This window comes from Panthera uncia (assembly GCF_023721935.1).
Source record: "Panthera uncia isolate 11264 chromosome B3 unlocalized genomic scaffold, Puncia_PCG_1.0 HiC_scaffold_1, whole genome shotgun sequence".
In the NCBI taxonomy this organism is placed as follows: Eukaryota; Metazoa; Chordata; class Mammalia; order Carnivora; family Felidae; genus Panthera; species Panthera uncia.
This window is the reverse complement of record NW_026057582.1, coordinates 28,120,786-28,143,903: the sequence shown is the minus strand read 5'-3', so window position 1 is coordinate 28,143,903 and position 23,118 is coordinate 28,120,786. Positions and strand designations below refer to the sequence as shown.

The following is a 23,118-nucleotide window of genomic DNA, read 5'->3' as shown; positions in this document are numbered from 1 at the left end:
CTGTGCTGACACCTTGGGGCCTTGGGCCTGCTTTGGATTCTGTGTCTCCCTCTCTCTCTGCCCCTCCCCTGCTCATGCTCTGTGTCTGTCTCTCAAAAATAAATAAACAGGGACACCTGTTTATTAAACAGGTGGCTCAGTCGGTTGAGTGTCCGACTTTGGCTCAGGTCATGAGTTTGGCTCAGCTCATGAGTTCGAGCCCGCCGTCGGGCTCTTGTGCTGACAGCTCCGAGCCTGGAGCCTGCTTCAGATTCTGTGTCTCCCTCTCTCTCTGCCCCTAACTCACTCGCATTCTGTCTCTGTCTCTCTCAAAAATAAATCTTAAATAAATAAAATAAATAAACATTTTAAAAAGGTAAAAAAAAAAAGAATTTTCAGCTTCTTTGGTTGTGTATTTGTTTCATAAGTTATTCAAAAAGCCTAAGGGTATTAGGAACATGGATATAATTATATATGGATATAATTATAAAATCAGTGATAACAAGCCAGAAATTCATAGATGCCAAGTGTCTTATTTAAAATTGCTTACTGTGACCATAGATTAGACTCAGGTTGCTGCTAGCATTTGGTTTCTGCTATAGCCCTATATGCACATGTTTATAAGTATTTTTGTATTATTGTTAGTGTATTTTGGAGATACTTCCCAAAAGTGGTATTCCTGAATAAAAGGGTTAATGCACAGGTAGTTTTTTTTTTTTAATTGAAGTATAGTTGACATATAATATTATAGTAGTTTCAGATGTGATTCAGCATTTATGCACATTATGAAATGCTCACAGTGGTAAGTATAGTTACCATCTGTCACCTTACAAAGTTCTTATATTACTGACCTATTCCCTATGCTGTACTTTACATCCATATGACTTATTTTATGACTCAAAGCTTGTACCTCTTAATACCCTTCACCTGTTTTGCCCATACCCCGTCCACCCTCCCCTCTGGCAACCACCAGTTTGTTCTCTGTATTTATGGATTTGCTTCTGTTTTGTTTTGTTTATTGATTTATTTTAGTGTAGTAGCATAAACATCTAGGTTCGTCCATGTTGCAACTGGCAAGATTTCATTTTTTTTTTGGCACATACAGTTTTATTAGTGGTTACCAAATTCTCTTTCAACAGGAGCTATGTAGGAGCTATACCATTTTTTAACCACCTGCAATATAGGAGAAGCACCATTTTAAAGTATTCATGTTGTCCTTTAACTAAAATGTGACAGAGATGTGTGTATATACCTAGATCTATATAGATATATATGTTATTTTTATGGAAGGGACATAGAATAAGCCAGTTGACTATCCCCTTTATGTTTGTTGCTTTTAACCTTTTTTTAATACTTGTATATCATGTAGTTTAGCATTATGAAAAATCCAGAAGTGAGGCATAATGTGAAAGAAACTTATTCAGTCATCCTTAGAATCATCATGATCATCTGATGCTTTTGTGAGCCCTGGTTTGTTCTCTGATTTAGTTCCAATAAGTAATTTTCATCAGTGATTTCACACTGTTTTAGGAAATTCAGCTAGTCCAGTTTGAGTCTGACTGGCCTGAACAGTTTTCTCTCTGGTTACTTTGCAGGGACTGGAAATAATGAGGAACTGTTTTACAATAGCAGCTGCAGTTGGGAAGCTAGAGTAAATGCTCAATTTTAGGATTTTTTCTTTAATCTGTCCAAATCGAAAACCTTTTATGGTTTTTAATATGCATTTATTTCTGATTGTTAAAGATACTTAAGGCAACATTAAGAAGATTGGTGATTTGTGTAGGAAGATAATGGCCTGTTCTCTAGTCACATACTTTCTGTGTTTAAAGTTCTTACCTGGACTTTTATCTTTCCCAACAGCAACAATGGTGTGGTTGGTGAATATGGCAGAAGGAGACCCAGAAGCCCAAAGGAAGGTATCCAAAAACTCCAATTGTAACGCACAAAGTAGGTGACTTTTATTTGGTAATTTCCTGTTTTTTTCTGGGTCATTGTCCTGTTATATTGGCTGACAGTGAGCTAAGAAGCGATGATTTTAACCTCTGTCTTTGGTCATGGACTCTTGAGCACCTCCTGAAAGCTTTGGTAATATCCAGTAAATACAGATAAATATTTAAGGAGTTCAGACACTCTAAACCCAACTGCACACCCAAGGCACCCTAGGTGAAGAACTTCTGCCATTCAGTGCCCTTAATACCAGTATGGAAAGGTTCAAATTGAGGCTATGATTTAAAAAAGGAAAAATAATCTTGGTCTCGAAACCTGTAAAAATGAGAGCCTCTTATCTGATATGGCCAGGGTAATTTAAGTATAATTTGACTTGAGATGCAATCATGTTTATACCAAGAAGATAAAATATTCCAGGTGGACAGGACTTTCTGGAGGAGAATAAAAGTAATGATCCAGGGTAGGAGATCAAAAGGCCTCTGTGGGTACTACCGAAGATGTTAAGGAGAACATAAGGTAGGAGTTGGTGGAGAGAACTGGAATAATAGCACACCATAAATAGTCAAGAAGAAAGGAAAGTTATTTTTAAAACAAAAAGAGCTAACCTTATGAGGAAGCTGAAAAACAGGCAGAGTAAAGATTGGTGAGAGAAGAAAAAAGGGCCTTAATCGAGTTACTGTTTGTCAGCAAAAGGGAAGTTGGGGTTTTATGGAGCCAGGAGATCTGCCGAGTTGGTGCTAGGGTGACTGCAAGGAGGGCACTGTCCCCTGGGAACCCCACAGCAGTCCTGGTAGAGAAGTAGGAAATATGTTGGAAACAGTTGTTACAAGGCCAGTTATTATGTTAACCTGTGTGAAACTAAAGAAAATTAAAAGATAGTTATCTATGAGTTATGTATGTGAGTATGAATGTGGTTTTGGTACATCAAGATTTTATTCTTCTAACAAATAGTGATTGAGCTCCTGTGTGCCTGGTATTTTGCTGGGCACTGGGGTACAGCCCTGAACAAGATACCTTGTCCCTGTGGAGCTTCTAACCTATTTGGAGAGATACAGATGTTCACCAACTAATTCCACAAATAATTCATACACTTGTGATCAGCCTACAAAGGAGATGTATAAGTTGCTATGAAAATTTATAGAAGAGGAATTTCCTTTACTCTGGAAAATCAGGAAGGCTTCCCTGAGGAAGTGACAGTAGGTGATGAACAAGCTGAAGTTTTGAAGAACTTTCTAGAAGAGGAGACATGGGGAGAGGCCTTGTAGTTAGAAGGACCTGGCTGAACTTCAGAGCTCCTCAGCGGGAGTGCTGTGGTATTTTGGGTGGGCAATTCTTCATTGTGTGGGACTTCCCCTCACTGCAGGATATTTAGCATTCCTGGTCCCCCACTCACTAAATGCTAACAGTGGCTTTGAGGTGTTGCAGTAACCAAAAAGGCCTCCATCCTGGTTCTTCAAACACCCCCTGGAAGGGAGGTGCTACCCCCTCGCTAAAAACCACTGTGTTAGAAGAACTAGAAGTTACATTGGAACAAAAAGACACAGGGCTCCCAAAGGGGATGTCTGAAGGTTTGGAAGTAGGAGTGAGGAGGGATGGGGCAGAGCAGGCAGTGCAGTTTTTATTTATAAAGCTTATGCTTAGCTTATGTTTATATGATTATGTAAACTCCAAACCATAGAAGATTCAGGTTTTGTGAAGACCTGGTTAAGAAAAAGAATACAAATTACAAATACAGAATTGCTCTGGCCCCTCCCAGAAGAATTCCATGCAATTGATAGGCCTGAAGGATGCAAGCTTTACTTGTTCATGGTAAACCTCCCTCTGCTATCAGCATGTTTTACCTTTATTAGAAATAATAATAAAGGAGAGAAAAGGTATTATCAACTTCACATGTATTTTAATTATTTTTAATGTATGGAAGTTTCTCAGGACTTTCATATTATGCTCACAGTTTTCAGTAAGATTGATCATCGTAACAAAATGACTGGCCCATAAAAAAAATTCACCCCCACTTTCCTACCTCACCCCACCTCCCATAATGGTATGCTTTTTATCCTGGTCACTGAAGCCACTGGTGAGCGCCATCATTTAGGAAGCTTTGGGCAGCCGAGATCAGATCTTTGTTGCTTTAAACAAAGAAGAGTTATGTTCTCTCTTGTGTTAACTTAGAGTTGAGTCCTAAGGTGTAGGCATTTGTGGGGTTGGGGAATTTTATGGTTCGTTGATATCATCAAGGGCCCAGGTTCTTTCCTTCTTCCGGTTCCGTCATCTTTAGATACAATCTTGGTCCTCAGTCTACTGCTTCTCATGGTCAGAAGATGGCAACTGCAGTTCCAGGCATTTTATCCAGATAAGACATCATCCAGGGTTGGAAAGGGGCTGTTTGTTTCTTCCTTGAGTCTCAAAAGAGTGAGAAAAACTTCCCCCCAAATTCAGAGCAGACTTGGCCTCAACACACATTGGCTAGTACCAGCCTCAGCTTTAGAACTGTCATTGGGAAGAGTCATGTGCAGGATAGGTGGAAACCCAAACAAATCCGGACTCTGCCTTCAGGAAACAAGGAGAGAAATGACTATCGGGTAGGCAACCTCCAGGTACTTTTACAGCTTGTGATTTGTGGTTTAGGAGCCAGCTAACCTAGTTGCAGTGACAGTCGGGTAGTTACTGTTTCCGTGTAGTTTTCTTAAAGGGATTAACATTTTTTTCTAAGTATTACAGAGCTGTAATGTCCACTTTCTCTTGAAGGCACAGAAGGTGAGTCCCAAGACCCTGTGACAGAGAGCGATGATGGTGGCTTCAGTGAAGAGTGGGAAGCCCAGAGGGACAACCGCCTAGGGCCTCATCACTCCACGACTGAGTCACGAGCTGCTGTGCAGGAACTTTCCAGCAGCATCCTAGCCAGTGAGGACCCAGAAGAAAGTATGTGTGTTACTCTATGTTGAAAAGTCATGAGTTCCTTTAGGTGCTACATTACCAAACTCCTCAAAAATAATAAAATGGATCAAGAGTGGTACAGTCTAATTCTGAATAACAGAGTATAGCATTTAGTGGGAAATATTAATAGTTGTTGCTTTTCTCATAGTTACATTTGTTAATGGGCCAAATTCTGCCCCTCAGATTTTTGGAAATGGCCTTTTACAGCCTGAACTTTGGCATTTGTTTTAAAAGATAAAAGATTTTTTGGAAATTATTATTCCAGTAAGGCTCATGACTACAATATTTATGTACAAAAATTTCATTAGTATATTTCCTCTTTGCTGTGTAGAGACCTGTGAATTTGAATGTTTCAACCTTTTACATCATTATTCCCTTTGCTGGCAAGCACTGTAAAGGATTTTGGTTATTGGGAGAAATGCAAGCATTTGTTCAGTGTCTAAGATATGTTGTCACTTAGACTTAGGTTAGCAGTTGGGGTTTCTTGGGAACATTATCAGCCAGTAGACCCCCCCCCCCCCCCGCCCCTTGGTTAGGGCTCAGTCGTCTCTTCAGTTAGTCTTAAAGATGTGATTTATTAAGAGATTAGCACATTTTCCAACTAAATTATTCTCTGTGGGTTTTTTTTCCCCAGAAAAGTGAAACTCTTGATTGATTACAACATTACAGTGAAAATATTAAGTACTCTTAAAGAAACAAACACCTAAATTTCTTAGCTTCTTTACTCACTAATCACTAATTGTTATGATCTTGACATTATCCTTGAGCTTCAGCAGAACACTTCTTACATACAGCCAGCTCAGGTTTAGTCTTTTAACTGGGTCAGAACTTGGCACATACTTAACTTTGGTGCTTGGCTGAGTTTTCCAGATGTTAGAGTCAGCTACAGTCTGTGACTTTCACACTCCAGGGAAACTAGACACAGTTGCCTCGTCTTACAGCCAGGCTTAAGCTTGCCTTTGCTGATATATTCTCTGCCTGCAAAGTTACCACCATAATGAGGTTGCATCTTCTTTTCTCTTTTCTCAAAGGTGCCTACAGCCAAAAGAAAGAAGTAATACAGCTGTTGAGTATATAGCAGTCTTTCATGACTGACCTTGCAACTTGAGTGCTCTCTCCTGATCATCTCTCATGTTCTCTTTGTCTCTACTTTTTTTTTTTTTTTTTTTAAGGAAAACCCAAGTATTGCCCCTCCTAACTTCAGAATATTTTCTTTATCTGGGACCACTATAAACTAATAATCGACATTCTTTCATCATCTTAGCATCCAGTAACGTAACCATCTCTGAACAACCTTTTAAAATCAGCCTTTAATCGAAAACTGAAGAGGTTTTTTTTTTTTTAATTTTTTTTTCAACGTTTTTTATTTATTTTTTTGGGACAGAGAGAGACCGAGCATGAACGGGGGAGGGGCAGAGAGAGAGGGAGACACAGAATCGGAAACAGGCTCCAGGCTCCGAGCCATCAGCCCAGAGCCTGACTCGGGGCTCGAACTCACAGACCGCGAGATCGTGACCTGGCTGAAGTCGGACGCTTAACCGACTGCGCCACCCAGGCGCCCCAAGAGTTTTTTAATTAGAAATGTAAAATATTAAAAAAAAATTTTTTTTTAGACATTTATTTTTGAGAAACGGAGAGAGACAGCATGGGTGGGGGAGGGGCAGAGAGAGAGAGGGAGACACAGAATCTGAAGCAGGCTCCAGGCACCCCTAAAATACATTTATCCCATGTGAAGGCAGTTGGTCTTCCTTTTAGTGAATTTCAGAATATACTTCCCTCAAACATCATGCCAGTAGCAGGCTCATCCTAAGTGTACTACTAATCAGTAGACTTAAAATTTATCAACGTAGTAAAATTAGCCTGTTGTTTTCAGGAGTGGAAATTTGACTCTACAGATTCTTTTCTGTAACCTCAGGGGAAGTGAGGGAGAGGAATTTTACTATTCAAGTAGAAGAAGAGCTTTTAGTAGTAAAAAGGTAAAATAATACATTATAGGCAGGTTGGTTTTTTTTTTTTTAAAGACTTTATTTTTAAGTAATCTCTGTACCTGACATGGGGCTCGAACTCACAAGCCCAAGATCAGGTGTTGCATGCTCTACCAACTGAGCCAGCCAGACACCCCACGGTTAATTTTAAAACAGTCTCATTACTTCCAAAAGAAATCCCACAATCCTTAGCTGTCCAGCTCTCCAGTCCCTCCCATCCCCCCCACTTAAAGTACACAATGCAGTGATTTTTACTATATTCACAGAGCTGTGCAACCATCACGACAAGTGAATTTTAGAACATTTTCATCATCTCAGAAAGCAAGTCTATACTCATTAGCTCCCATGTCCCCCCACACCAACAAATATACTATCTTAGATTTGCCCATCCTGGACATTTCATATAAATGGAATCCTACACTATATTATCCTTTGTACTAGTTTCTTTTACTTAGGCCAATGTTTTCAGAGTTCATCTGTGTTGTAGTATGTGTCAGTACTTCATTTATTTTTGTAGCCAAATGATATTACATTTTATGTATATACCACATTTATTATCCATTCATCAGATAATAGACATCTGAGTTGTTTCCATTTGGGGCTGTTATGCATAATGTTGCTATGAACATTCATGTACCAGTTCTTGTGTGGACATGTTTTTATTTCTCTTGGGTATATACCCAGGAGTAGAATTGCTGGGTCCTATGGTAACTCTGTATTTTACCTTTTGAGAAACTGCCAGACTGTTTTCCAAAGCAGCCATACTATTTTACATTCCCACCAGCAGTGTGTGAATGCCCCAATTTTTCCACATCCTCACCAACACTTATTATCTTTTTGATTATAATCTAGAGTAGGTATAAAGTGGTGTCTCATTATGGTTTTCAGTTGCATTTCCCTAATGGCTAATGATATTGAGTAATTTTTTGTGTGCTTATTGGCCATTTTTATCTTTTCTTTGGAGAACTATATTCAGGTTCTTTGACCATTTTTATTTGCCTCTTTAATTATTGAGTTGTAATGATTCTTTGAATATTCTAAATACATATTTGTTTTCAGATAACTGCAAAATTTTTTCCCTGCATTATTTTAAAAATCTCATTTCTGTAACATTTTTTTTCTGAAGAACTTACTTTTAGTTTCTTATAGCATTTAACATTTGAAATTGAAATCTAAGTCTTTCTAAGGCTATTATATATTTTAGCCTTTATATGTGCCAAGAACGTTTCCTGTATTATTTTTTAACTCATTTTTTTAAATGTTTATTTATTTTTGAGAGAGAGAGAGAACGTGAGCAGGAGAGGGGCAGAGAGAGAGAGAGAGAGAGAGAGAGAGAAAGAGGGAGGGAAATGGGGACATGGACACAGAATCCAAAGCAGGCTCCAGGCTCTGAACTGTCAGCACAGAGCCCAGTACGGGGCTTGAACTCACGAACCATGAGATCATGACCTGAGCCTAAGTCAGATGCTTAACCGACTGAGCCACCTAGGCATCCCCACCCCGGCCTTTTTTTTCTTTTTGTTTATTTATGTTTGAGAGAGGGAGACAGAGCACAAGCAGGGGAGAAACAGAGAGCGAGGTAGACACAGAATCCGAAGCAGGCCCCAGGTTCTGAGCTGTCAGCACAGAGCCTGACACGGGGCTCGAAACCACAAACTGTCAGATTGTGACCTGAGCTGAAGTCAGACACTTAACTGACTGAGTCACCCAGGTGCCCCTAATTTTTAATTCTTGATAACAGCCCTATGTAATAGCTCATAATCCCCATCTTAGAGCTGAGGAATTTGAGGATTAAAAGAAGTTAATCAACTTGCTCTGGATCATACAAGTACTTAAATAGTAGCACTGGCCTCTTCTGTACATGTGAAACTGGTGTGTATATTCATCGGTCTGGGAAGGTTAGCAAGTTAAAGGGTAGCTGACCCAGTAATTCATAGCATTGGATTTCATGGGTCATATGTTTATCTTTTCCACTAAGGAAGACTTCACTCTGGCTCCCACGACTCAAGAACACTGGTTTCTCTGTAATATCTTATTAACCAGCCCTCTGCTTATTTCTCGCCCACATGTGGAACACACTATACTTCTCAGGGCCCTCTGCCTCTCTTCCCTGGAAGTGGTTTCTCTAACCCAGGCAACATGAACGTTAAAACCAGGGTCAAACTTCAGTTGGAAATAGTTACTTAACAGAAAAATGAAAGCCACTTTTAAAGCTTTATGGATGAATAATGGATCCCAAGTTAAAACATATCTTTTGAATCCATGTTTTAGCCTTTACTTTTTTTTTTAACGTTTTATTTACTTTTGAGAGACAGAGCATGAATGGGAGAGGGGCAGAGACAGAGGGAGACACAGAATCTGAAACAGGCTCCAGGCTCTGAGCTGTCAGCACAGAGCCCGACGTGGGGCTTGAACCATTGAACCATGAGATCATCACCTGAGCCAAAGTCAGATGCTTAACCGACTGAGGCACTCAGGTGTCCCTAGCCTTTACTTAAGTGTATATTTTTTTGAAAAGAATTTGAAGGGAAAAAATGTTGGATAACAGAAAACCTATAGCCTTTGCATTTCTTATAAGTTTTAGGATCAGCTTGTCAATGTCTACAAGCTACATTTCAAAAAAATGGGAATGTAAAGAATTTTGAATACCCAAAACAATTTTGAAAGAGAAGGACAAATTGTTGGATTTATACTATGTGATTTCAGAACTTACTCTAACACCATAGTAATTTGGTACCTGGGTGGTTCAGTTGGGTAAGTGTTCAACTTCAGCTCAGGTCATGGTCTCATGGTTCATGAGTTCAAGTCCGCATCTGGCTCTCTGCTGACAGCACAGAGCCTGCTTCGAATCCTCTGTCCCCCTCTCTCTGCCTCTTGTCTGCTCATGATCACTCTGTCTCCTTCAAAAATAAATAAACATTTAAAAAAATTAAATAAAGCCATAGTAATCAGTTCAGGCACAAGGAGAGGCATATAAATCAGTGGAACAGAATTGCTAGTCTAGATGTAAATACTTACATTTATGGTCAATAATTTTTTTTACAAAGATGCTAAAATAATTCAACAGGAAAAGGGTATGTAATCTTTTCAACCAGTGGTGCTGGGACAATTAGATATCCACATGCAAAAGAATGAGTGGAAACTCCTGCCTCACCCTATCCATCCATCATGCCCACAATCAAAAATGAACTCAAAATGGATCATAAACTGAAATGTAAGTGGTTATAAATAAATTTCTAGAAGAAAACGAAAGAGAAAAACTTATGACCTTGGGTTGGGCAGAGTTCTTCAATACAACACTGATACATAGAAGAAAAAATTGATAGATTGGACTTCACCAAAATTAAAAACTTGCATTCAAAAGATACCATTAAGAGGAGAAATATTTGTACACCCAATTTCATAGCATTATCCACAATAGCCATGAAGTGGAAGCAATCCAAGTGTCCACTGATGGATGAGTGTATAAATGTGTATACACACAGTGGAATATTATTCAGCCTTAAAAAGGAAGGACATTCTAACATGCTGTATAACATGGATGAACTTGAGGACATTATGCTAAGTGAAGTAAGCCAGTCACAAAAAGACAAATACTGTATGATATGAAGTACCTAGAGTAGTCAAACTTAGAGACAGAAAATAGAATGATGGTTGCCAGAGGATGGAGGGAGAAAAGAAGGAGGAGTTTGTGTTTAATGTGTACAGAGTTTTAGTTTTACAAGATGAAAAGAGTTCTGTGAATGGATGATGAGGATGGTAGTACAACAGTGTGAGTTTACTTAATGCCATTGAGTTGTATATTTTACTATTAAAAAAATTTTTTTTTAAGATACCATTAAGAAAAGGAAAAGAGGGGTGCCTGGGTGGCATCAGTCGGTTAAGCATCCAGCCCTTGATTTCGGCTCAAGTTATCATCTCACAGTTCCTAGGATCCAGCCCTACATCAGGCTCTGTGCTGATAGTGTGGAGCCTGCTTGGCATTCTCTCTCTCCTCCTCTCAAATAAATAAACATAAAAAGAAAAAGAAAAGAAGACAGACCGTGAGAAAAGCTATCCAAACCACATTTCAAGTCTGTTCAAGACTTGTGTTAAGGATATATATATAAAGAATGCTTACAACTCAATAATAGGAGATTACCCATTTAAAAAATAGGGACATGCTTTGGATAAACATTTCAGCAAAGGAGAAATATAAGAGGTAATAAACACACGAAAATCTGCTCAACACCATTATTCAGAATGGCTATAATCAAAAAGGCTACCAATATCAAGCGTTGGTGAAGGAAGTAAAGAAACTGGAACCCTGAGGTCTTGCTGGTGGCAATGTAAACTGGTGCAGCCAGTATGGAAAACAATTTGGCAGTTTCTTAAAAAACTAAAGATAAACTTCCCATGTAACCCAGCAATCCCATTTGTAGGAATCTACCCCATGGAAATGAAAACAATGTCCACACAAAGATGTGTACGCCTGGTCACAGCATGATGTTCATAGCACCATTATTCATAATAGCCCCAAAATGAAAACGTTCCATTGCCCATCAACTAGTGTATTCACACAGTGGAAAACTGACCAGTAAAAAGAAAGTGCAGACAAGTGCAATTTCATGGATAAACCTCGAAAATACATTACGTGAAAGAAGCCAGTCACAAAGACTACATAGTGTTACGTGTCCATTTTATGAAGTGTCTAGAAAAGCCAAATTTATATAGAGAGAAGACATCAGTGTTGCTTAAGGCCTAGGGTGATGGAAATGTGGATTGTGGTGATGGTTGGACAACTCTACATCTTTTACAATAATTGAACAACGGGTGAATTTTATGAAGTAAATTATAGGGGTTCTTGTGAAGATTTGTTAGAACAAGTGCCAGGTGTAAACCAGGCAGTCAATAGATGACTGCTGTTATTTATTGTTCCTTGTTATATGTAACAACAGCATCTCAATGTTAAAGACCCCAGAGCCAGTCATACAGAATCTGAAACTCATATTGGAGGAAAACAAAAAAGAAAGAAAACCTAGCTAAAGCCAAAATTTATATGTCCTTTACTGCTTTCTCATTCAGTACAGGATGGAATGTGGCAGTGACACTTTTGAATTGATGGCAAAAAGTAACAAACATTTATATTCATAATCTTTCCTTTTTAGGGGGAGTAAAACTTGGATTAGGAGACTTCATTTTCTACAGTGTTCTGGTTGGTAAAGCTTCTGCAACAGCCAGTGGAGACTGGAACACAACCATAGCCTGTTTTGTAGCCATATTAATTGTAAGTATACACTAATAAAAACATGTCTGAAATCCTCACCTCAGAACTCTGATTATGCTGTCCCTTTAAGGTAGTCTGTTTTATTTTTTTGTTTTTTAAAGTTTATTTATTTATTTTGAGAGACACAGAGACAGCACAAATGGGAGAGGGGCAGAGAGAGAGGGAGAGAGAGAATCCCAAAAAGGCTCCGCGCTGCCAGCACAGAGCCCGATGCGGGGCTCAAAACCATGAGACCACGAGATCATGACCTGAGCTGAAACCAAGAGTAGGACACTTAATGGACTGAGCCCCCCAAGTGGCCCTAAGGCAATCTGTTTTCACCCTAGCTGGGCTGAGTGTGCCATTCACCTGGAGAGCTTTTTAAAAACAAATTAACTGAACCTCACCTAAATAGTTTGCCACCTGGCCACCCATTAAAATTACCCATTAATATTGTGCATCCCTGCCCTGAGATACTTAATGTTTTAATTGTGTGGGTTTTTTTAATTCCCCGGAAAGTTCTGATAAGCACCTCTGATTGGGAACAGCTGCTTCAAGCCTGGCAGCGTAGACATGTAGGAAAATAGCTGTGTTAGATCAGTCTTAAAGGGGTACTCATCCTCACTTTGTTCCTGAGTCTGGTGGTGGTTTTGCCTTTAATGCCACAACCTGCAGCAGGCAGTATTCCGGGGGCAGCAAGTCTGAGGCGAGAAAAGCTAACACAATGCACCATGCCACATAGGTCTTGCTTGTAGCACCACAACATGAACCCCGACGCTTTCAAAACTATAAGTAACTCTTAAGGTATTTCTTACTGGTATTTTTGCTAAAGATGTGATGTCTGATATGTGTCCATGAAGTTAGATGAGAGGTGAGTTGAGAGCCATTACTTACGAGTTTATTTTATGCTGACCTCTGTGGTGTATCATGATCATAAAACCAGTTAGAATTTTCATGTGTTTTATTTTTCTTTATTTTTATTTACTTTTCTGGATGTGTTGTATCTTTTAAGAGGAAAATGACTTATTTTGGATAAACTTGAAATGCTCAGTTTTCAGACATTGTCTTAGTAGTTAGGGTAAAAAAACGGACAATATCATATGGCTGCTCTGTGTTTACAAGAAAGCAACACAGGTGTTCTCCTGCTTTCTGAAGGTGCATATTACACCACTTTGCTGTTTTCGATAACAGAAATAAACCCAAGGAAGATTTTTGCTTTTACAAAAAAGGCTGTTATCATACTAATGAAGGTCTTTCATTAAAAAAAGTGGCATAGGGGCGCCTGGGTGGCGCCGTCGGTTAAGCGTCCGACTTCAGCCAGGTCACGATCTCGCGGTCCGTGAGTTCGAGCCCCGCGTCAGGCTCTGGGCTGATGGCTCGGAGCCTGGAGCCTGTTTCCGATTCTGTGTCTCCCTCTCTCTCTCTGCCCCTCTCCCGTTCATGCTCTGTCTCTCTCTGTCCCAAAAATAAATAAAAAATGTTGAAAAAAAAATTAAAAAAAAAAAAAGTGGCATAATTGGAACTTTCAGGAAGTGGGGATATGCTTCGCTTTATGCTGTTTCGGCTTACAAAAGGCTTCATAGGAACGCTCTACTTTCAGATAGAGAAACTTGTATATGCTTCATGAACTTGTACTGGTTTATTCTGTGAGCATCTCTTTGCCCCCCCGTACAACATAAAGGATGCTTCTCGCCTCCAGGACTTTAGTCAGCCAAACTAAACTCACAGTAGCCAACTCAATATTTTAAGTAGAAATTTCAGTATTATTTAATTTTTAAAAAAGAGTTTTATTTTTAGATTCTATTCCTTACCTAGAATTAAGTGTGTGCATAATGAACTCTGTATTGTAAAGGAAAATAAATGTTTCCAAACGTAACAAAAAAAATTGCCCTAAAATGTAAGCTCAGTGAATTAAATACTTGTGATTGGGTTGTTTTTGCATGAAATACTTTCCTAATTTTGCCTGAGTTTGTGTCTCTCCCCTCTTGTCCACAGGGTCTGTGCCTTACATTATTACTCCTCGCCATTTTCAAGAAAGCTCTGCCAGCTCTTCCAATCTCTATCACCTTTGGGCTTGTTTTCTACTTTGCCACAGATTATCTTGTACAGCCCTTTATGGACCAGTTAGCATTCCATCAATTTTATATATAGTATATTTGCAATTAGAATCCCATGGATTTTTCTCCTTTGACTATAATTAAACCTGGGGAGGACAAAGATGATTTTACTGTGTCCACATCTAACAAAGGCAAGATTCCCAGCTGGACTTTTGCAGCTTCCTTCCAAGTCTTCCTGACCACCTGTACCATTGGGCACTGGAAGAAGATGTCTACAGAAAATGGTTTTGAACACGCGTCATCGTGACGGACTGAGTCCCTCGGTGCAAAAACTACCAGATTTGAGGGACAAGGAGGAGGAGGAGGGACGGACCAAGAAGTTGCTGTGCTCCCACCAGCAATTTGACCCTTGGTCACAGGTGGATTTTACCAACACTGCAGACTCTCAGGACTACCATTACCGAGAAGTTAAATGACACGGTTTAAACCAAACAGGACTCTTCATCTTAAACTACATGTTGAAGATCAACCTAATAAACCTGTATTGAACTCTGAACCTTTTCAGGAGGTATTGTAAGGAGAGCAGGCACCAGCAGCAACACGAAAAGGTTTTTGAAAAGGGGCTCTAACTTTCACTTTAAAACCTTTCTGCTGCAGACTTATCATTTTTAAATAAGATTTTTTTTTTCACCTTGAGTCAAGTCAGATATGTAGGTTGATTTTGAAAATTTTTGTTTTCAAGCACTGAAACTCATCTATGGTTGCATTTCTTCCCATGGCCAGTCTGAACTTACTTTATCCTAAAAGTCTTAACCTCAGGTTCCAAATTCAGTAATTTCTGGAAAGAATGGAACTGTATCTAAACGGTTTCCTGTCAGCCTTAGGTGAATTCTGGGTTTTCCACCAAATTCTTTATTTTTAGACATACTTGTAGGTTTACTTGCCCTGGATGCTTCCATTGTTCCCATCTCTCCCTGACTCCCCATAAGCATTCTCTTCTACAGCAAATGAGACAGCTCTGTTGTGGTAGCAGATGATCCAGTTATTCTAGGATTTTACTCTTTGTGTGGTGCAAAGAATGTGTTAATGAATCAGTGCTGTCAGCCTCACTGTCATAATTTCTTGAGTAGCAAATACAATGTGTGCCCAAAGACAGTAGAATTAAAGAAGAGTAAAATGGCTGGTGAAGCACTTCCTGTCCTGTTTTTTCTTTTTTTTACTACAACCCATTCATTGTCTCTGACACTAGGTCAGAATTTAAACCAATAGCCCAAAGCTGGTGGATTATAAAGTCAGTTGTATCAGTACAAAGCAAGAATTTGGAGAAAGCCATGATTTTACTCGGTGAGCCACGGGAGAACCAAGGGTCAGGAGGCGAACCAGATGCCGAGAAGAGAAAAGATGGGACCACTAACAGCCAATGGGACAAAATGAGTTAATGTCCGTGGGCAGATCTTAAGGAGGAGAACCAAGTTATTCCTCAAGAACCTCACATTGGGTGTTTTGTGCTTTCCCTTCTGCCTTACCTTTCATTTCAGTGTACCTTTGTACCTTTGAAGTGGGCAGTGGAGTTGAGGTCCTGCGCAGTTCAGCTGGACAGTGCACATAAACGGAGCCATCAGCCTGTGGGCACATGACACCTTTAAATGGAGCTTTGCTGGGCATAGCCCTTCTTTTACCACTGACCACCTTTAGCCACAGTGATCAGATTATAAGCGTTTGTGAGACATTTAGTCTCCCCCTGTGGCTGAAGAAGGCCAGCTTTTCTTCCTGTTCCTGCTTTCTCTCCAGCCTATCATATGATCTAGTTTGCAGTTCCCTTTGGAGGTTGTTTTTTTTTTTTTTTTTTTTTTAATGTTTTATTTTATTTTTTTGAGAGACATAGAGCGCCAGCTGGGGAGGGGCAGAGAGACACACACACACACACACACACACACACACACACACACATATACACACACACACACACGGAATCCGAAGCAGGCTCCAGGCTCTGAGCTGTCAGCACAGAGCCTGATGTAGGGCTCGAACCCATGAACGCGAGATCATGACCTGAGCTGAAGTTGGACGCTCAACCAACTGAGCCACCCAGGTACCCTGTCCTTGGAGTTTAGAATAGTTGTTTTCTGTCACAGCATATTTTTTTATAAGAAACTAAATTTAGCAGTAGTGTGCTGTTGGAGTATAACTGGAGTATAAGTAAAAACTGGCTCATATTAGGTAGTTGAGAAATGCAGGAAAAACAAGTCAATGCACAGAAAGAGTGGGGTTTGAAATAGGTTCTCGCATCTCTTTGCTTAGCCCCTTTTTTCCAGGATTCTTTTTCCTCATATATAGCAATGTGGGTATTAACTTCTAGAAAGACACATGATTGAACCACTACAGCAAAGCCACCTGAATATGTTCATGATTTGAGGCAGTCTTGAGGGAGCCCTGATCTAGACTAGTTAGTGCGAAGGTCCCAAAAGTACCATATCTTTCACAAAAGGTTTTATCCCAGAAGAGGGTATGTGGTGTGTGTGTGTGTGTGTGTGTGTGTGTGTGTGTGTGTGTGTGATTTAATCCATCCTTTGTATCACTGTCCTATGTAGAAAGATGGCAATAAATCTCGCTTTCTGCAGGATGGACCACAGCTCAGCATAGAACTCTTTTCTTTAAATCGCCAATCTCAGATACAGAACTTTGAACTTTCTTCTTAGGGTTAATTCAGTTGTTTTTGAAATGTCAAAATGCTAGTCTTCCACCATGAAAACTAGATTATCACCAGGGAAAACAGTAGCAAGTCCACTGAGGATGTGCCCTCACACAGGGCAGGAGTGGCTGTGGAGCTGTCTAAACAGAGCAGGATCAGCCCAGGCAACCTGCTTAATGAAGAGGAGGAAGAAGAGTGACCACTAATGTCTGGGTCTGACTGGCCTACGGAACCAAGAGTGTGTACATACAGAAGGTTGCTACAAACTAGCCTGTGGGCATACCAACCGTATTTGGAAGATTACGGACCTTTTTTCAAAGAGGAAGAGCGTGCTTTCCTGTTTTTGATTCTCACGAGGTTAGTGTATGGTCGGTCCTAGGATCACCGCTCTCACTGTAAATGATTAAATTTCTTGATTAGAAAAAAAAGCTTTCTAAGCAACTTGAAAGAAAATCATAAGTGAATGATTTATTGATTTTGCTACAGAAGCATGGGCTTTTCACTTTTGAGTTCTTGAATCCTCACTTTTTAAAGTGTCTCCTGTTTTTAAAAACCCTTCTTCCATAACCAGTGTCCATACAGTAAGTTTAGTACTTGGCCTTTACTTGGCCTCAGAAAACTATATAGTCATCCTGGTCATAATTTGTAGAATATGAGACAAAGGTTAAGCTCCCACATAAGATCCTCCAGGGTCAGCGTCTTGAGGAAGCCTGACCTCCAGGGCCTGGCCTTGCGCATTTGCCCCATTCATGATCTAGCCCTAGAAGAGAAAGAGCTCAGAGGCCACTATGAAAACATTTATTCAGTGTCTTCCATGTTCCTGGCATGGTGCTCGAGTCTAAAGATGTGAAGATGAGTAAGACCTATCCTCAGAATACATCTATAGTTTCCTGTTTCCTGATAGACGCCATCTTGAACTTCTCTAAAATATTGGGTACTTGTCAGTAACCCCTTCTTATGGTTACCATCACTGAGGGCTTATAAAATTGATGTTATAAAAGTGATCTTGATTCTTCCAGAAACCAACCCTTTCAATGAAGTCCTCCTTTTCCTCTATCTGCTTTTGGATAGTCTATAACGGCCTGACCCGCCATTCTCCTCACCTCCGGGGGTGTCCACAAAGCTGACTCTGCAAAGGGAACTTGAAAACTGGACATTTGGTCTTGCCCTGGGATGAAACAGTATCATCATCATGAGTTTGAGACCAGAAGTGATCCTTAATGATTTTCTTGCTTCTCTTTAAATGCCCCCAAACACAGAAGATTAAAGACAATGGTTTCAACTCTTCACAGGCTTCAGTGAAATTGCTGAGCAGTGTACTAACAAAGGTGTCGTCATGCTCACCTCCTGAATCCTCTGGATGGCATCATCTGAACCATCCTCTCCTCTGGCAGGAAACACCTCAGATGCGTGCATTAAAAATCAGCCTGGTGCTGAAACGAACCCTTTCTTTGAATGTTTACCAGGGCCTTGGATGCCTGCAACAGTGCCCTCAGGAAGTAGCTGGGGGTCCACCCTGGGCCCTGGAACGTGGTGTTAGCACTTGAGCCTGGTGTGCGTAGCAGGAAAGATTTCCCAGGAAGCAGTTTTCCTTTGAAAATAAATAATTGTTGCAAAAGGGCAGCTTCGAAATCAATCAGCTGTAGAAAGTAGTACAGGATTGTTCACCCCAGGATTGGAGGTGCTGGCTGCAGGCTTCAGCGGGAACGTTGACATGTTTGTCGTCTGGCTTTTGCTTCTACAGGCACTGCTTTGTACATGATTCAGACAGACTGTGAATACGTCTTTTTTAAAATACCTTTCAGATTCTTGGTGAGATATAATTTTGATAGATTGCAGGTTTTCCTGTGTTTGTCAAATTAATAAAGACTGCATGAATCCAGCTGTGCTAATTTTCTTACATGAAAGTAGCGTAATTTGTAACTGGGAACTGCTGAACCTTTATCAGGACACCATTAAGAAACACAAATGCGTTGTTCCGGTTATTCACTCAAAATGGAAGGGTATGGACCATAGCAGGCCACAGCTCTGACGGATACAGTATTAAGTCCATGAAAAGCCTTGAAACAACTATTCTGAATACTTGGCTTCTGAAAACATTTTTTTCTAGAAAATATCGAACTCAAATTGATGTAAAAGCTGTCAAAACAGGAACTCCCGGGACGTGTGTGTTGTAGTGCGGTGCAGATATTTGATGTGCTGGAGGGTTATCTTTTTAAAATCATTATGGGAGTGCCTGGCTGGTGCAGTCAGTAGAGCATGCAACTCTCAGGGTCATGAGTTCAAGCCCCATGTTGGGTGTAGAGCTTACTTAAAAAAAATAAAATAAAAAATTATGTAGGTCACATCAATGGAAAAAAACATTATTTTTATTGATTGTCCTGTCACTTTCCTAAAACTCTCCAAAACCTTTTGTTTCTAAATAGTGAAAAAATGTTGGGAATGATTGATCAGAAATAAGATCATGGCAAGAAAACCAAATTTGGCCATTGTCCTCAGAAGGAACATATGAGAGGTGCCTTCCTGGTTATATTGGCTAAGGGCATCAGGAAGCATGGAAGGTGTTCATTGTTCATTCCCTCCTTTGGGAATCGCATCATTTGCTTTTTTGAATCTTGTAGCAATGTCACGAAAGTTTGCCACAACTATCATGATTTGTCATCTGCTGGGAGAGGTTTCTGGTTTTTAGGGGTACTGACAACAGTGTTCTTAATGAGATGAAGAATGTCCTCTGGCAGAGTTGAGAAGCAAGAATAATGACGGGGTTCCTGTATCACTTGGTAAGTACCACAGTCTTCTGTAGCCCAACCATTCTCTCTGGGTACTTTTCTGTGTGCTCTGCATGTGTGTGTGGTGGTGGGGGGGGGGGGGGTAGTACTTGCTTAGGATCTGGTTAGAAGTGAAATGGCAGCTTCCGTAAGTACAAGCAAGTACAATGTTGCCCCCTTATATTTGGGAGTCCAGAGCAATGGAAGGATCCACAAAAGACAGGGTTTAAGATGGGAATGTTTTCCAGAAACAAAGTTCGAACCAAATTTGAGAAAAAGGGAAGAATCAGAATTGGCACGAAGACAACATATGCCAAAAACAAAATCAGGAAGGAAGAGGTATATGAGACACCCAAGGATAATTGGTTTCTGAATTAAAGTGATGATTTATCCAGAGGAAAACCCATTTAGCTAACTAAATCTTCCACAGGTACTTAGAATATATCTTCTTCATTAGATGATTTGTAGAAACCATGGAGGATGTGACCTGACCTGCTACACGGGCCTTTCAGCACAGGGGACCTCTTAAATTTTTATTTTTTTAATGTTTTTATTTATTTTTGAAGGAGTGAGAGAGACAGAGCATGAGCAGGGGAGGAACAGAGAGAGAGGGAGACACAGAATTCAAAGCAGGCTCCAGGCTCTAAGCTGTCAGCACAGAGTCCGACGCCTGACATGGGTTGGGGCTCAAACCCACAAACTGTGAGATCGTGACCTGAGCTGAAGTTGGATGCTCAACCGACTGAGCCACCCAGGCACCCCCGGGGGACCTCTTAATCTTGACCAAGATTCATTCTCTTACACAGGCTTGCCCTTCTGTGCCTTGTATGCCACATCCTCTAAAGGGAGAAATGGAAGGGCCTCAACCCAGGTTTGTTGGAGTCCTAATTTTTTAAGATTTTTTTTTTTTTAATCTCTACACCCAATGTGGGGCTTGAACTCACAACCCCTGAGATCCAGAGTTGCATGTTCCACTGACTGAGCCAGCCAGGCACCCCAGTGGAGTCCTATTTCTTAGGATAAGGGATGACATACTCTTGCTGCCACTGTTTGCCCTCTCCCCCCCCTAAAATTAATAGCATAATTATGCCAGGTCAATCCCCTATGCAAAAGAGGAAAGGATTTTGTTACCCCTTTACCCATAGCATACCTTGAGGTGGAATGCAGGTAAGATTCTGATTGTGATTAGTTTTCTTGGATAGCAGACCTAGTCAAGAGCCACTAAACTCAGAGATATGTATAAGGAAGATCTAAAAGTAGAAATAACACCAGGAGCTAGGTCAGTATATTTATACTACATTTAAATACCCGAATTTATGTGAATTCTTTAAGGGCTGATGTATCCCCTCTGGACATGGCTAGCACAGTGATGGACACACAGTAGTCTCTCAAATACTGGGAGACACTGAGAGATTTGGGGGACTTTATCCTGCATCTAGATTTTTAAAGATTTTGTCCACCAAGTACTGTAGCCCATTAGTAGTAATTTGTTTTTCTATTTACTAGATTTACCTACATATGCTGTAAAATGGCGTTAAGCTTCTTTGGTGAGGTGACTGGGTTTTACTTGCATGAGCCAGACAGATGTGAATGTAGGGTTTGTTAAGATTTTCTGAAACACTGAAAATGACCTCTCTGCCAATTCTGCCATCGCGGGCATCTATCTGCTTGGGAAGCCTTGGTTTCCCAAGCTTCCTTCCCCTGCCCCATTCCCTCCTAGTTCAGGAGTCTTCTCTGGAATAACCTAGCCAGAAGGTCATCAGTAGACATCATCAGGGGTGCCTTGGTGGCTCAGTCATTTAAGCATCCCACTCTTGATTTCAGTTCAGGTCATGATCTCATGGTTCATGAGATGGGGTCCTGTGGCAGGCTCTGTCCTGGCAGCACAGAACCTGCTTGGGATTCTCTCTCCCTCTCTCTGCCCTCCCCTGCTCATGCTCGCGCGCGCTCTCTCTCCCTCCCTCTCTCCCTCCCTCTCTCTCTCTCTCTCTCTCTCTCTCTCTCTCTCCCTCTCTCTCTCTCTCTCTCTCTCTCCCCCTCTCTCCCTCTCCCTCTCCCTCTCCCTCTCCCTCTCCCTCTCTCTCTCCCTCTCTCTCTCCCTCTCTCTCTTTCAAAGCAAATAATAAGAAGACATCATCAGGCCTGAGGACTGTAAAGTCCCAGTGGAAGGGGAAGGACTCTTATGTCCTGTCTGACCTCTGCCTTCACTCTGGTCTCTTTCCTGTCTGCTTTCTAGGGCAGGGCTGGTAAAGGCAGAACGGACTTCACATTTTCTTTCTATGGCTACTCTGGCACTCAAATGGCTCTCCTGGCCCTTCAGAAGGGAATTCCGTGAACGTTAAGGGCCCTCAGTCTTTGTGGGAACCCCACAGTGCAACCAGCTAGCTTAGGGGTGAGTGTGTTGACTCTGGTGATGGAGGATACTGCCCCCGAACCGAGGTGTCCCTGTGTCAGATGGGCCCGTGGCAATGACCCCGGAGCAGCCACTGTAGGGAGACCTACGGACCGTCTTCTCCCCACCCCTGTCCACATGTAGCAGGTTATCCTTTGAGGGACTCTTTCTGGCCATCAAGGACCAGATTTTCCCCTTTCCCTCTTGTGCCCTAGAGAAACCGATGAGGTAATAAATAGACGTGTTACAAGTGATTATGCAACTTTGGTCATTAAAGATGTGACTCACCAAGGCACTCCAAGCCTGTGATAATTGCACGGATTGATTTTTGTTTTTAAGTCAAATGCACTGGTAAACATTTTTGTGAGGGGAGGCAGGTGATCTGACCTAGAGAGGCCGGTCTCAGTGGGACGTCGAGGTGAGCAGACGGGGCTGCCTGGCAGCTGCGGGCTCCCTGCCCACCTGCTGCTTGGTGAGGCCCTCCGTCTCTCCCCTCCCCCAGCAGCGCCCTAGCCTGGCGGGCGAGGTGGAGGAAGAGGAGGAGGGCGAGGCCTGGCCACCCCGGCACGGAGCTCCTGCCCCGCCCCGGGGCCCACCCCCCACGGGGCTGGCCGGCCCAGCTGGTTTCGCAGCCGCGTCCCTAAATCCGCCCCTCCCCGGCCGCCGCCACCGCCTCACCCCGCCCCGGGATCCGACTCCCTCCGTGGGGGCCGCGGGCCTGCGGCCTCGTTCCGTTTCCCGGGGGTCTGACGCTCACGCAGCTCCCCCAGCCGCCCGGACACACGCCTCTGTTATTTTGTCGCGGCCCGGTTCTCTGGACAGGGAAGCCAGCAGAGAAGGTCTCTCGTCCACCCTGGCGCCTCTGGCAGGATGAGGGGAGCCAGCGCGGGCAAGTGCACGCAGACCGCGGGGCTGTGCCTCCCAGCTGGCCGCCAGCCCCCACCCCCCTCCACCCCCGCACCCTCTAGCGGTGTGGGGACCAGCGGGCGGAAGCGGTGGGGGGAGCTGGGTGCGTGCACTCACCGCCCCATCCCAGACCTCCTGGGAGGTAGTTGCTCAACAAGTGTTTGTGAGCCAATGAAGTAATGGTGGATTAGGGGTCCACAGGAGGGGATTTCC

At 41.8% G+C, this 23,118-nt stretch overlaps 1 protein-coding gene across 2 annotated transcripts in view; it reads left to right on the top strand.

Moving 5' to 3' along the window:
- Window positions 1-18,871, top strand: part of PSEN1 (presenilin 1) — a 76,355-nt gene extending 57,484 nt beyond the window's left edge. For both annotated transcript variants that reach the window (XM_049612507.1, XM_049612506.1), the window contains exons 9-12: window positions 1,840-1,926; window positions 4,672-4,845; window positions 11,993-12,111; window positions 14,086-18,871. In XM_049612507.1, coding sequence (XP_049468464.1) covers window positions 1,840-1,926; window positions 4,672-4,845; window positions 11,993-12,111; window positions 14,086-14,241 — 536 coding nt within the window. In that variant the 3' untranslated portion in view covers window positions 14,242-18,871. The remainder of the gene's footprint in view (window positions 1-1,839; window positions 1,927-4,671; window positions 4,846-11,992; window positions 12,112-14,085) is intronic.
- The last annotated feature ends 4,247 nt before the right edge of the window (window positions 18,872-23,118 follow it).